The sequence below is a fragment of the Porites lutea genome, chromosome 4 (genome assembly GCF_958299795.1).
Source record: "Porites lutea chromosome 4, jaPorLute2.1, whole genome shotgun sequence".
NCBI classification, from domain to species: Eukaryota; Metazoa; Cnidaria; class Anthozoa; order Scleractinia; family Poritidae; genus Porites; species Porites lutea.
The window spans coordinates 34790827-34803720 of NC_133204.1; the positions used below are offsets into that span (position 1 = coordinate 34790827).

The following is a 12894-nucleotide window of genomic DNA, read 5'->3' on the forward strand; positions in this document are numbered from 1 at the left end:
TGATAAGCGTAGAGTCTGGGGCGAGAACGAAGAGGTGGTGGAACGCAAAGATGGCGGTGAGGTGTTTTCAGTTCGGTCGTTCGCCACGTTATATATCTCCAGCAGTTAAGGCGTTCTGTTCAAAGGTGAGTTCGCTATTATAATTAGGTAAGTAAACGCTACCTTTCTGTTGACAATTTTCTCGTTCAATTCTTTTCAGGCTGTTATCGATCGAGGCGTTGTTCTAGGCGTGTATGAAAACGAAAGTCGAGAATTAGGACTTGCGGAAGACGCATTTACGGACGCGACGAAGAAGTTCAACGCAAGAACATCTGGGAGGCTCAGAGAAATGATTAGACTGTAAGGAGAGAATTCGTGAATTCATCAAACCTAATTCATCGTATTCATTTTATTAACAGTCATATCTATGAATTCTGGCTTTTAAGGGATACGATATCATGATCTCAAGCATGTAAAGGCGTGGCTTGAGCCTAATTGCATAAAATCTTAAAATGGTCCTTGTTTTATAATCATTACCAGAATCTTTCAAAAACTGGCAACGAGAGAAAAAAATTGGTGGGCTTACTTTTTCTTTCACATGAGAAACTACATACTTGTGTCACATGGCCTGTTGTGGTCAAGTTCAGGAAAGAAGAGAAAATACACAAATTTAGAATTATGGGGTGGCGAGGTGCCACACAGTAGAATTTAAATACAGTGATTTTGTCATTGCATCATTGTTCCTCACATAAAAGTGGCAGCGTGCAAAGAAAGTAATGTCTGATAGTCCGGGGGCTAGTGGATTTTGCTATTGGGCTAGTGAATTCTGTTGTTAACTTGACCATCGAACAACAGAAGAACTATGAAATCAATTCTGCTCGTCAAAAAGCATCTGGGGCTAGTTGAAATGACATCTGGGCTAGTAAATGCTAGCTTCCTAACCTACTTCAGAGGCCAAATTCTGTCAGAGACAAAAACCACAGGAAATCAATGCACGGTAGGAAACAAATCAGCCTCATGACCTTTAAATCAGCAAAGATAACATTTGCTCAGTCAAAATGAAGCATCCTCCACAGCATACTCCACCTGCTTTTCTAAGATACCAGTTTTCAATGATTAAGCGCTCTTTTGATGTTGAGCTCAGCTCGACCAGAGACTTTGCACTGTGCAACGAAAGGCAATAATGATTGTCTGATGCGCTTTTTTTATAGAGCCAATTTCCTGTTGTAAAAGAAGGTTAGTTACAGCCCTTTGGATAGCAGAAGACGTGTCTTAGTTTTGAGATCGATTTCCCACAAAAAATGTCTTTCAAGGAGTTGGTTCAACCTCAGATCTTGTGGTGGAGAGGAGACTGTTTGCTTACTTAAATATTATTTCATTTCCATGTGAACACACTTACTTTTCTTTGGGAAAGACTAGAGATTTATATTAACATTTGATTGACATATTACCATCTCTCAGACTATCAGAAACTCCTGTATGCTTGGTTGGTGGACTATTTAAAATACCCAAGAATTAGGGCAGGCGGGATTTCAATTTGACTTGCTCTCAAACTTCACGTGGCTCCACCGCCAAAAAACTACAGTACTTGCTGCTAATCCTGCCAGCTACGCAGGCCAGGGGATGGCCTATTAGCAGTGTTTGCCAAAAATACTGAAGATAATTATATGGATGATGTGTAAATGTCACAACTAGACTACAATAGTTTTAGCATGGAGTAAATTTTTGAAGAAGAAATTTCTACTGTTACTTTATTCTCGTAGCCTCAATTTATATTCATGTTATTGAGGCTTGCATAATGTATGAGGCTGTGACGAAATCGTACCATACACCATAATTTAATATTGAATTTATTCTTTGGTCATGATTTTACTTAAAGATCTGGATTTGAGGGAAAGATTGGTAAATCCAAAGCATTCTTTGGCATTGATAAGGTTTGTATACATTTTTTGAAATTTTTTTCTGGAATATTTGCTTGTTTTCCCGACTCTTAGGAATTTCAATCATGTTCATATATAGTAAAAGTTCTTTTAACATACATGTATTTGTGTAAGTAATCATTAAAGGTCAAATGAACCAAAATTTCGACCTTTTTTATTTTAGTTCAATTTTAGTGAAATGTGTTTAATATGAGCCAAATAAACATACTATGAAGTTTCAGCTTAATTGAAGCAAGTATCTCCGAGATATTTGCAATTAAAAATTGCTATTTTTTGGCCCTTATCTTCGTAGAGCAGTCGGAAAAATTGTCGGAAAAAACAGCTTGTGACATCAATGTTGGTCAGGTGAAAAAAAGCGGGAAATTCAAAACAGAGTTTTTCGAGTAGACTTGGTGCAGAAGTGGTTTGTGCGGCCATAAACCTGGAAAGAACAGGAAATTTTTCTTCAAAAGTTGCAAGCTGTGGTTATAACCTTCTTATTATTTAATCTTCTCGAAGAATACATCATAGTAAAATGGACTTTAACGACATTTACTAATTTCCTTGAGTTGTACAGGAAATGTGCGTGCGTAAGTCCGATTTTTTTGAAGATGCATTCACAAAATGTGTTCATATAAGGGCGTTCCTGGATATATACAGCATAAGGTCCGGAACACCACCGTGGACACAAAAACAAAATATTTTTGTATAATAATCTGCCCAAAGAAATTCAAGTTTGCCCACAATGTGTTTGAAGTCACTGAACTTTGTCCCACTCGAGCTGATATTTTAAAACCCACGCTCGATCGGACACTTGTGCTTCGCAGAACACTAAAATATAAACAAAATGCTCACTGTAGAAGTTTTGGCGTTGATATGTGGGCAGAAAAAGAGGTAATCATTATCTAGTAAATCTTCCCCAAGATCGGTTTCAAATTAAAACAACCATAGTTTTTTAAACGTGATCGTTTCGCGCAGATTAATTTTGCTTTGTGTTGTCAAGTTGAACATGCATAACACCTGTCAAAAACCTACGCGTAAGTAAGATTTCCTTCAAACAAAGTTAAAGTTACATTATTGCAAAAACTTCTTTCCAATTATGTATAAGATTTAATTACCGATTGAGGTCACTTTAAGGACCATAGACCCCACTTTAAGATGGCAAAGAGAGCTAGATGAGACAAGCAAAGAACAATTCCATCATGCATAAAATTCAGCTTAAGTGAACTAAAAAACCTTCAATAAGGTTCCAAAACAACACATTTTCATTAAAAAAACATAAGGCTTAAGGCTCTTATACCTGCTGACAAAGAAGAAGTGAATTTTCTGTACGGAAACAACCTACCTAAAGATCTTAAAAGCAAAAGATCAGTTGCAAGCTTTGCAGCCAAGCCATGATTCCGACTACTTAGCTAGATCAGCTACTTTTAATAACTGGTCCATGTGAGGGTCTTCATTCAAGCAAATTAAACCCAGCAAACTGAATCATTAGAAAATACAGAAAACTGCACATTAAGGATTTGTTTTGCTCGCTTCAGTAAAATCCAGCTCCAGCAATTGTTTACGGGCAACAAGTCGATTGTTTTGGAGTCACTGCCGGCAGTTGTCGTTCTCCGCCACTTCCCAGCGAATGAAAGGAAAATTTGCGTACAGAAAGATAACAAAACTATGTAATTAAAACTGAAAAAACTAAAGGAAAAAACTTTGACTATTATTACTTGAGCAACAGAAAAATGATCGAAGTAGTCTTTCCTTCTCGAGTAAGCTTGCTGGCCTTCTAAATTTCCGAGAGGGTTTTTAAAAGAAAATTTGCGTACAGAAAGATAACAAAACTATGTAATTAAAACTGAAAAAACTAAAGGAAAAAACTTTGACTATTATTACTTGAGCAACAGAAAAATGATCGAAGTAGTCTTTCCTTCTCGAGTAAGCTTGCTGGCCTTCTAAATTTCCGAGAGGGTTTTTAAAACTTAAAAGCTTAAAAGCGCACAAGGTTGTTCACTCGCATGCATTAGCCGTTACGGTTCTTTGACTGAAGACAAGGATGAAGCTGGTTCTGTAAAGGTAAATAAATCTGGGCATGTAAAAAAAGTAACCATAACTACTAATAACAGAATGCAAGCAGGTTTTATTTCAACCCGGCGAAAGAAGGCGAAGCACTGGACACAAAATCAACTCACAAATCGAACGCACAATTCTCAGAAAAATACAAACCTGTTTGGAAATGTTCAAAACGTTTTATTTCTCCTCACACTGACGGAATGATCTGTTTTTACTCTAACATTGGTTGTTCTGAATCCAAAGTAACTTTCAAGTGACGAAAAAACAACAACAACAAAAACAAAGAGAAAGCCTTTACCTCGTGTTAATATTTCATTCAGTCTCAGTCAAAACTCTCACAGAACGAGACAAACAAACGCAGGCGATAAGGGATGCGCAGAAGCTTGCACAGAACGTTTTTCCGCCCTGAAAGACCAACATTGACGTCACGTAGTCTCCAGTCTATCACGCGGCCATTTCAGAAACGTTTTCGTGAAGTTTTCGGAAATGCTCGGATTTTGATCTTTTATCTTTCTATAAACGCTTCGGAATAAAAATCTTTGCCCAAATCTCACTTAGGATGGTTCTTTTTAGTGTTTGGTGAAGGTAAAGCGACAAAAGAAAATATGTCAATTTTTTGGCTGTTAAAGCAATTTGTTCAGATACTGTAGCTTCCCTGTCTTACTTAATGCATATTATGGAAAGTGGTAGATTCCAGCACAGGATCTAGCAAAACACTGTTATTTGGCCATGGGCAACAGAAACAGTAGAAAAATTGTGAAACAAATTTAAGACGTAGTTAGGTAGATTAATGGCAACAGGAAGGGGTATTGATTTTGTCACTCAGGTTTCCATTGCTATGATTCATGTACTTCACTACTTCATCTGTTCTAAATACAAATCGGTGTGGTCATAGCCTTCCATCTTTTATATTTTTACTATGATTATTAGGACTATCCATGTGTTGTGGTTGTTGGACTTGGTAAAAAGAACGTAGACTCTGACACAGAGATGAAGGAAGAAGACCAGAAAAGTGGTAATCTTAGGCAAGCATCAGGAGGTAAAGCACTTGTAGTTTTTATGCACTGTAAATAATAAAGCTGCCTCTAATTGCCATTAACCAGTAAAGTTGGAAATACTCTTGAAACCCATTCACACCTCATTCACCTGTAACTGTAGGCTTCAAGTACAGCCTTCTCTCCTCACCCCTCACCACTAAGGACATTTTGCCAGGAGAGACATCTGTGCCTCAGTGACAGGAATTCAACGATGTAAATCAATATTTTGTATCATTAATCTGGTAGTCGTTGGTTTTATGGATGTTCCCCTTGACAAAATATCCATAGCAGGAAGCTAAGGAGCAAGGAGAGATGGCTGTATTCCCAGGCTATATCCCATGTTCCTTGCTGCCCTTGTCATGTCATCGGTTTTTATGTTGGTCATCTTCAGAACTAAATTTTGTATGCTTGATTCAGTCCAGCTACTCAAAGTCCTTGGTACTTTTGAAGAGATTTTGACATGAACATGATGCCTTTTAAAAGCCCAGGAAAAGAGAAAACTATGAAGAAAATTTTAAATTTGCTCATCTTCTTATCGCTCCATTTTGATGCAAACTTTTTTAGTGGTCCATTTATGCATCATAAAATGACCAAACATTTTCAGAAATGACTCCACCAATTGTGGGGAAGGAACACATGGTAAAACCCTAAGATTTGTAGACTGAGGATTGTGTCATACTCACTTCAAAACAAGAGAAATTTAAAAAATCAGCGGATCTATTTTCAATTTTCTGTATATAGGTTTTACTTTTAGTTTCGTCTTCTTTTCTAAAAGGTCATTTACCAATGTTGAGTAATTGGCACATTGTGTTTTAACTTGAGAAACTCTCTTACAGTTGGTGTTAAGGTTTTGAGGGACTGTGGAGTTCAGATAGCAGAAGTAGATACCTGTTCTAATCCTCAAGGTAAACAGTAAAAAACAAATTTTTTTTTTGCAATTGTAGATCATTGGAAGAAACTTCATGTTAACACAGATGAAGAAAGTAAAATTCAAGTAATTAAACTACATTCACATGTAAGAGTTATATATATACAGCTAGGTCGAGAAAGGTTGTCGGAAAAAAATGTGCACGCGAGAATCAGAAAAGGTAGTATGGGATATGATCAATACACTATTCCTGACACTGTAGCTGTCGAACCTGCTTTAGTTGCTTTCCTTTAACACTCGCAAACATACATCCATGGCCTCTCGTGCCATTCTTGCCAATGTCTTTGAAGAAGAGTGAACCCAAAATCACCCACAATACCTTTCGGGATTGTCGCATGCACTTTTTGCGACACCCTTTCTCCAAATAGCTGTATGTAAGAGTGCTTTTTGGGTATGTTACAATGACCTGTGGCAAAGATGAAATTATTATTTTAAATTTGTCATTTAAGTATAACCTTTAGAGAGGACAATTCAACTGAGCTGTTGTGGTATTACCCATGTTATCACAAGCTCATCAAGTTTTGCACCCTATGACTACCTCTCACTACCCAACCACCAACTTCCCCCCTCCACCCCTCCCTATCAAATGCGATGTCCTTATTTGCAATTATTAATAGTTCTAATTTTTTTTCCAGAATTTTTGAAAGTGGTATTTAAATTATTCTTGTGTTAAGAATTCAGATCTTTTTATGTGCGTGTAGTAGTTACATGTATTGCTTCCAGCCTGTTATGATTTTGTCAGTGCAACACATCAATGAAGTTTGAGTGATTCTAGTAGCAGGAGAAAGGTGTAACGTTGAAGGAGGATACTTATAAAGAGGCTCCACATCTGAGCAAAAAATAGTCATACTGGCTATTGACCATCATCTGGGGAATTCTGCGTAGTAAACAGAGAATTCTCCAATCTCCGACGCCTAACACACTGTGATTCAGAGAAATATGCTAACTTTTGTCAACTAAATTTCTCTGAGTTACATCTCGGAAAAGTTTGATATAACATGTCTTTGCCACAGCAAAGAATGTGCATCATTCTCAACAGGTTAATAACAGTATGTACCTTTTTTTGCTTGTAGCGGTAGCTGAGGGAGCAGCTCTTGCATTATTCAGCTATGATAACTTAAAATCTTCAAAGAAACTGAAGGTGGATCTACAACTCCATGAGCACATCAAAGAAAGTGAACTGCGCAGGTAAAAACTACATTAATTTTATGCAGCTTTTTCTACTAAAATATATTCTTCTAAAAGAATAATATTTAAGTTGAGCTTAAATACATCACTTTTGATTACTATCACTTTATACTACCTTTTAGTAAAGAGGAAAAATCTCATCTATATACATGGCATCAACTTTTTCAAGATGGTTTGTTGCTTTCTGGAGCACAAAATTTTGCAAGGGAGCTTATGGAGATGCCATCAAACCTAATGACGCCAAGGATTTTTGCTGACAGGCTTACTCAGCGACTTTCTGATCTGGCGAATGTAGAAGTGTATGCTAGGTATGTATGGCCATTTGCGTCATCAATATTTCTCTCTATCTTTCCCTTTCTCTTTGCCTGATGAATTTTGAATAACTTTCCTGCTTAAAATATTTACATTAAAAAGTGTACCTCCCCTGTTAAATACTCACAGGTGATTTGAAACAAGATATTTTTAACAATATTGCAATCAAATTACCTCTGACTTGAAAATTACAAACCCAAGCATCAGCCTTCCGACTAATTCTTCTGTACTTTTTTTTCATATTTTTTATAAGAGACCAGTCTTGGGCTGAGGAAAACAAGATGGGTGCTTTTCTCAGTGTTGGTAAAGGCTCAACTGAGCCCAGTGTTTTCTTGGAAATGAAGTATTCTGGTGCTAAGACAAAGGATTCATCTCCTTTAGTTTTTGTAGGAAAAGGTATGAGCTCATGAAACCCTGCTTGTTTTTAAATTAATGCTTTTAGTTACCCCTTGCCTTTCACAAAATTAGGAAAGTGGGTAACTGGACTATATTTCACTGCGGCATTTCTTGAAGGCCTATATGTCACAAGGATTTTGCTGTTTTTGGTCAGCTCTGTGCTAAAGAAATATTCTTACTTATACCTTTACCCCATACACAAAAATTAATGCTCCTGTAGCATTATGATGGAGGTATCAAATGTCATCAGGGAAGAATAACCATCATCATTTTTTTGGTGTGTTTTGCAGGTATAACATTAAAACTTGAAAAAAATTTTGATCCATTCGCATACTTGCCATCTGTTGCAGCAAACAACAGGAAACAGTTTCAGTGCCTAATAAAAAAAATATTTATAGTCTTAAATAACAAGACTGGACCATTATTTCTGGAATTCATTCAAACTGAAGACAAGTTTTAGCTTTTTAAGAAGATTTCAAGGAGCATGACTGAGCCCCTTTAAATTCCCTCCTTTTTTTCATGGTCTTCGCAGTCATGGCAAAAAAACTAATTTACAGTGTTTATTTTGATTTAAGTAGGGAGGTATAACAAAACCTTAGTGACTGATAGGAATCAGTGGTAGAGGTTGTTTCTCCTTAAACCGTAATGTTCCCTTCAGCATTATTGACACTCACTGTTTCTCTTGGGGCCAGACATGAAGTGCATTTGGACTAATAACATTTACTTAGATTACTCCTCTCTTCTGTTTGCAGGTGTTACATTTGATAGGTATGTTCGATCTTGCAGTACTGGTACCCTGAATTGACCAGCATAACTCCCTTTATATGCTTACATTTGTATTGTTGGTTTTCATTAGAAAAGGATAAATGAAGTTTCTTTTTGCTGAAGCACTGCAGTAAATTTATCCCAGTCACATCTAATCCATTATGGAAATTCCCTTGTCAAATTAGGAATACGATGAGTTGTTGATTAAAATATGTATAAAGAAAATGAGAGAATTTTTTGTGGAAATTATTTACAGCACACACGTTTTTAGAGGTCTTTAGTTGGCTTGATGCCTCAGTTGGTTAGAGCAATGCATTGATCCTGCAAGATCACTGAATTTTTTAGGGTTGCAATCACAGCTGCCAAGGTGCCTAATAATGGTCTCTCTTCTTTCTAAACACATTGTATTTTTTCGAAAACTGATATTTAATTTTTTTAAAATAATTATTATTGTTTGTATTTTCCAGTGGTGGTATTAGCATCAAACCTGCAGCTGGGATGGGATTAATGAAAGCAGATATGGGTGGAGCTGCGACAGTTAGTGCTGCATTTGAAGCCATAGCAAGACTTAAGCTGCCTATCAATGTCACTGCACTTACTCCACTCTGTGAAAATATGCCATCAGGAAGTGCTAATAAGCCTGGTGATGTTGTGACTGCCATGAATGGAAAAACAATTGAGGTTAGTTGTAAAGTGGATAATTAAAAAATAAATACAATTCAGCACTTTCACAAAATGGTTTTTTATCTCACATTTTGGATCAAATTAAGATTGGGGAATAATAATGTTTTTCCTGGAGGTATTGTCTCCGGGATTCAAATCTGGGCCACATTGGTGCAAAGTGGAGAGGGAGCAAGCTGTCTAGAAAGAGTAGTTTATATTTTGGGCTTGTTCAAATTTTTTTGTCAATAGTCTCATGATCAAGTGTTGAACGTTCTTATAAGAAAACTAATTTGTGGTGAATATTTTTGGCCAAAACATCTACTAGGCTATTTACAAATTCCTGGTGTATCAAGGTTCAAAATAAATGCTTATGAGGTGCAGTTACTGTCAGTGTTGTTATCAAAGGAAGATTACCATAATACCTGTAACTAAAATGATCTGATGGCAAACTTGACCATTGTATTGTTTTCCTTTCTTCTTGATTCTTTTCTTTGTCCCCTACAGCGCTCCAAGCTGCGACCATTTTGGTCGCCATGGCGAGTGAAAAAAAAAATTGGCGACTGAATTATCGGCGAAAGTTGCCATTTGGCGACCAAAGGATATAAGCTCAAAAGAATAAAGTTGACTTCACGTTTTATCGCTTTTTAACTGAATCATCGTTAAATTAAAGAAATATTACCAAGCTTTTCTTCTGTGTAAATTCAATGATGAATCTGTTCCTCTTGCATGGCAAGACATGTGTACAGTTCTGGCATAAGGATCTGCGTATCGCAGCTTCGAATTCATTGAGCGGCCATTTTGAAAACTCAGGTGGGAGAAACTGGGGAGAGCCCAAACTACTTCCGGCGGGGGTTGACTTACACCCAGGCCAGCCCGACAGAAACAGTTAAATTTTTGACACAAAAGATGGCAAGTCGTATGCTCTTGTAAGTTGCGTTTATTGCGTTTTTTTTTTAAATAAAAGCTGTTTTTATTATATTCATCAATAAAAATACTTTTGTTGGAGTAAATGTGTTTCATGAAGAAATATTAAATTTCCCGTGAGAAAAGTTAAGTCAGGCACTTTTCACGCTGATCTGGCTACACGTAGCCTGCGAGAGAATTCAGTTTTATCGGCTCTAGTTTCACAAGCGTTGTGATTTGTGAAGCTAGTGCCGAATGCTCAATGTGAGAGAGCAATCTCGGCACAGAACCGAATCAAGAATTGCCATTGAGCCTCCCTCGCCCCCGAGACAACTGAATCTTTGATCAGGATTTCAGCTGAGGGTCCTCCTGTCGTTGACTACGATCCAGCTCCAGCTGTTGCTGCATGGTTTTCTTCGGCCATAAAACCTCGAAGACCATTCTATACGCCATGAACAGAACTCTTTGAGCGCCACCTACAAATAACGTTACATCACTGTACAAAACTTTAAATCCCCAATCTGTTTACTTGTTTATAATATTATCATTCAAGACAAAGTACCAACGTAAACCAGCAATCTAATTTGTTGAAACATCAGCGCCATTGATCGATGTTTTGGTAAATGCAGTTAGTCACGGAATCGCGATAAATGTATATTTTACATTCTCCTCTGAATACGTTGTCGTGATAAATTCAAGTGTTAGTACTGCTTTTTCGTGATTAGAAAACCATATATAGATATTTATTAGGATAACTAAGAATAACTTGATACTGATATACGTCAACAATGAGTGGAAGTTATTCAGGCAAGTTTCATTTAGCACGTACAAACAGTATTTTTGTCATCAACTTTGGAGTAAGAAACGTTTATTTAGGCCAGAAGTATTGTTATTGTTATTGTTATTGTTGATTCAAGTTTTAATTTACATATGTGAGTGGTTTCAATGCCAATGATTTAGCTAAAGAAAGATGTTTCTTAGCAAGTAGACGGTACGAACAAATGTATGTTCACGTAATCGTATCTGATCAGATTTGTTTCAATGATATCACTGCAAATACATGTTCCGGGTTTCAACATCCGACTTTGTAGTAAATTGTTCTGGTTACCTCTCATAAATGTCTTTGCCTGTTTTTGCCATCTTGTACTGCGTTTACAACCTGCAGGCAAGTAACAATGGAGTGTTAAAAACACGATTTATTTCCGTACACAACGTTCAGCAGTAGCTCCTTCATGTAAGTAGCATGAAGTGTCTTGCGTTAATGAAACGACAATTTTTGGCGACCGAAATTTTCCATTGGCGACCATTTTAAAAATGAAGGTCGCCAAAAGGCGACTTATTGAAAAAATGAGCTTGGAGCGCTGCCCTATATCCATTTGTTCATTGGTAGATCTTAACCCTTCAAGCCCCAGTATCCACATATGAATTCTCCACACTGATATTCATGCATTTCCTTTAAGATAAGTTGAGAGAGTTAAATAAAATTTCAAAGCATTTTTTCTTTGGTGATCATTTGTTTAATTCTCGTAACCATTTCTCTTGACAACGTATGGATATTTTTAGTAGGAAATTGATGTTGGTGACTGTTGGAACTTAAAGGGTTAATTAATTTTTTAGATTGACAACACAGATGCTGAGGGGAGGCTTATTCTAGCTGATGCTCTCTGTTATGCCAGTAACATGAAACCCCTTGCTATTATTGATGTTGCTACCCTCACAGGTAACTGTCAGCTCTCTAAGAAAGATTTCTTAATCAGTTTATTTGTCTCAGTTTTATAATGATTGTAATCAACAGACTGCTACCTAATGTTGTTGTTGGGATGAAACTCAAGGATTGCATCCTTCAGTTGATCTTATGCAAGCTTTCTGCCCCATTTTCATTTTAAAACCATGTGACAGATTCTCCAATGCCACAAAGCAATGTGATAGTCCACACACATTCTGTTTTGCCTCAGAACCATGTCATGTCACTACTTTTTAAATATACAGCTGAAAATTTACTGCTTACCTAATTTTTATATGCTCTTTAAGTTTGTGCTAAAATAATGTATTCCAAAAAGAAAGGTTTTCATATTTACAGTGCAAAATGCCTATTATTAATCTCTGGTGATTATGTCCTTTATTCTACTTTTTATGACGTTGATGTTTAATATTTGACCACCTTAGGAGCAATGGATATTGCGTTGGGACAAGCAGCAACAGGAGTGTTTACCAATTCACTTACTTTGTGGCATCACATCTTCCAGGTATTATTATGGTGTTTCATGATGTAGTTGCGACTGTTTACAGTTGAGACAAGAGATTGGAGAGAAAGGGGGAACAGAAACGAGTGGTTTGTTTTATTCAAAGACTTCTTACTTTTTGTCTAGGCTGGGTTTCATTGTGGAGAGAGAATGTGGCGCATGCCTTTATACCAACACTACACTGAGCAGATTGAATCAGATGTGGCCGATTTGAGAAATACTGGAAAGAAAAGGTATGGACAGGTGAACCTAGATGCAGTGCTTTTTTGCTTCAATAATTTGGTTTGTCTCCCTTTGAACTCCCTTAATGTGTTTTTTTTTGTGCGCACGGAAGGTGGAGTGGCCTAATAATATGACAGTGGGTTTGGGCCCTGGCTGGGGTCACTGTGTTGTGTTTTTGGACAAGGCACTTTACTCTCAATCCACCTCGGGCCGGGTTGTTCAAAGCAGGGTTGAGATAAAGATAACCCAGGGGTAGTGCAAAATTTCAATTCAGATAT

General features: G+C 37.0%; 1 protein-coding gene across 2 annotated transcripts in view; it reads left to right on the plus strand.

Annotated features, from left to right (window-relative positions):
- LOC140933390 (cytosol aminopeptidase-like) overlaps nucleotides 1–12894 on the plus strand; it is a 19667-nt gene continuing 6773 nt past the window's right edge. For both annotated transcript variants that reach the window (XM_073382935.1, XM_073382936.1), the window contains exons 1-13: nucleotides 1–125; nucleotides 200–339; nucleotides 1859–1913; nucleotides 4890–4998; nucleotides 5833–5901; nucleotides 6998–7112; nucleotides 7235–7420; nucleotides 7678–7820; nucleotides 8573–8588; nucleotides 9053–9266; nucleotides 11769–11871; nucleotides 12318–12397; nucleotides 12521–12627. In XM_073382935.1, coding sequence (XP_073239036.1) covers nucleotides 51–125; nucleotides 200–339; nucleotides 1859–1913; nucleotides 4890–4998; nucleotides 5833–5901; nucleotides 6998–7112; nucleotides 7235–7420; nucleotides 7678–7820; nucleotides 8573–8588; nucleotides 9053–9266; nucleotides 11769–11871; nucleotides 12318–12397; nucleotides 12521–12627 — 1412 coding nt within the window. In that variant the 5' untranslated portion in view covers nucleotides 1–50. The remainder of the gene's footprint in view (nucleotides 126–199; nucleotides 340–1858; nucleotides 1914–4889; nucleotides 4999–5832; nucleotides 5902–6997; nucleotides 7113–7234; nucleotides 7421–7677; nucleotides 7821–8572; nucleotides 8589–9052; nucleotides 9267–11768; nucleotides 11872–12317; nucleotides 12398–12520; nucleotides 12628–12894) is intronic.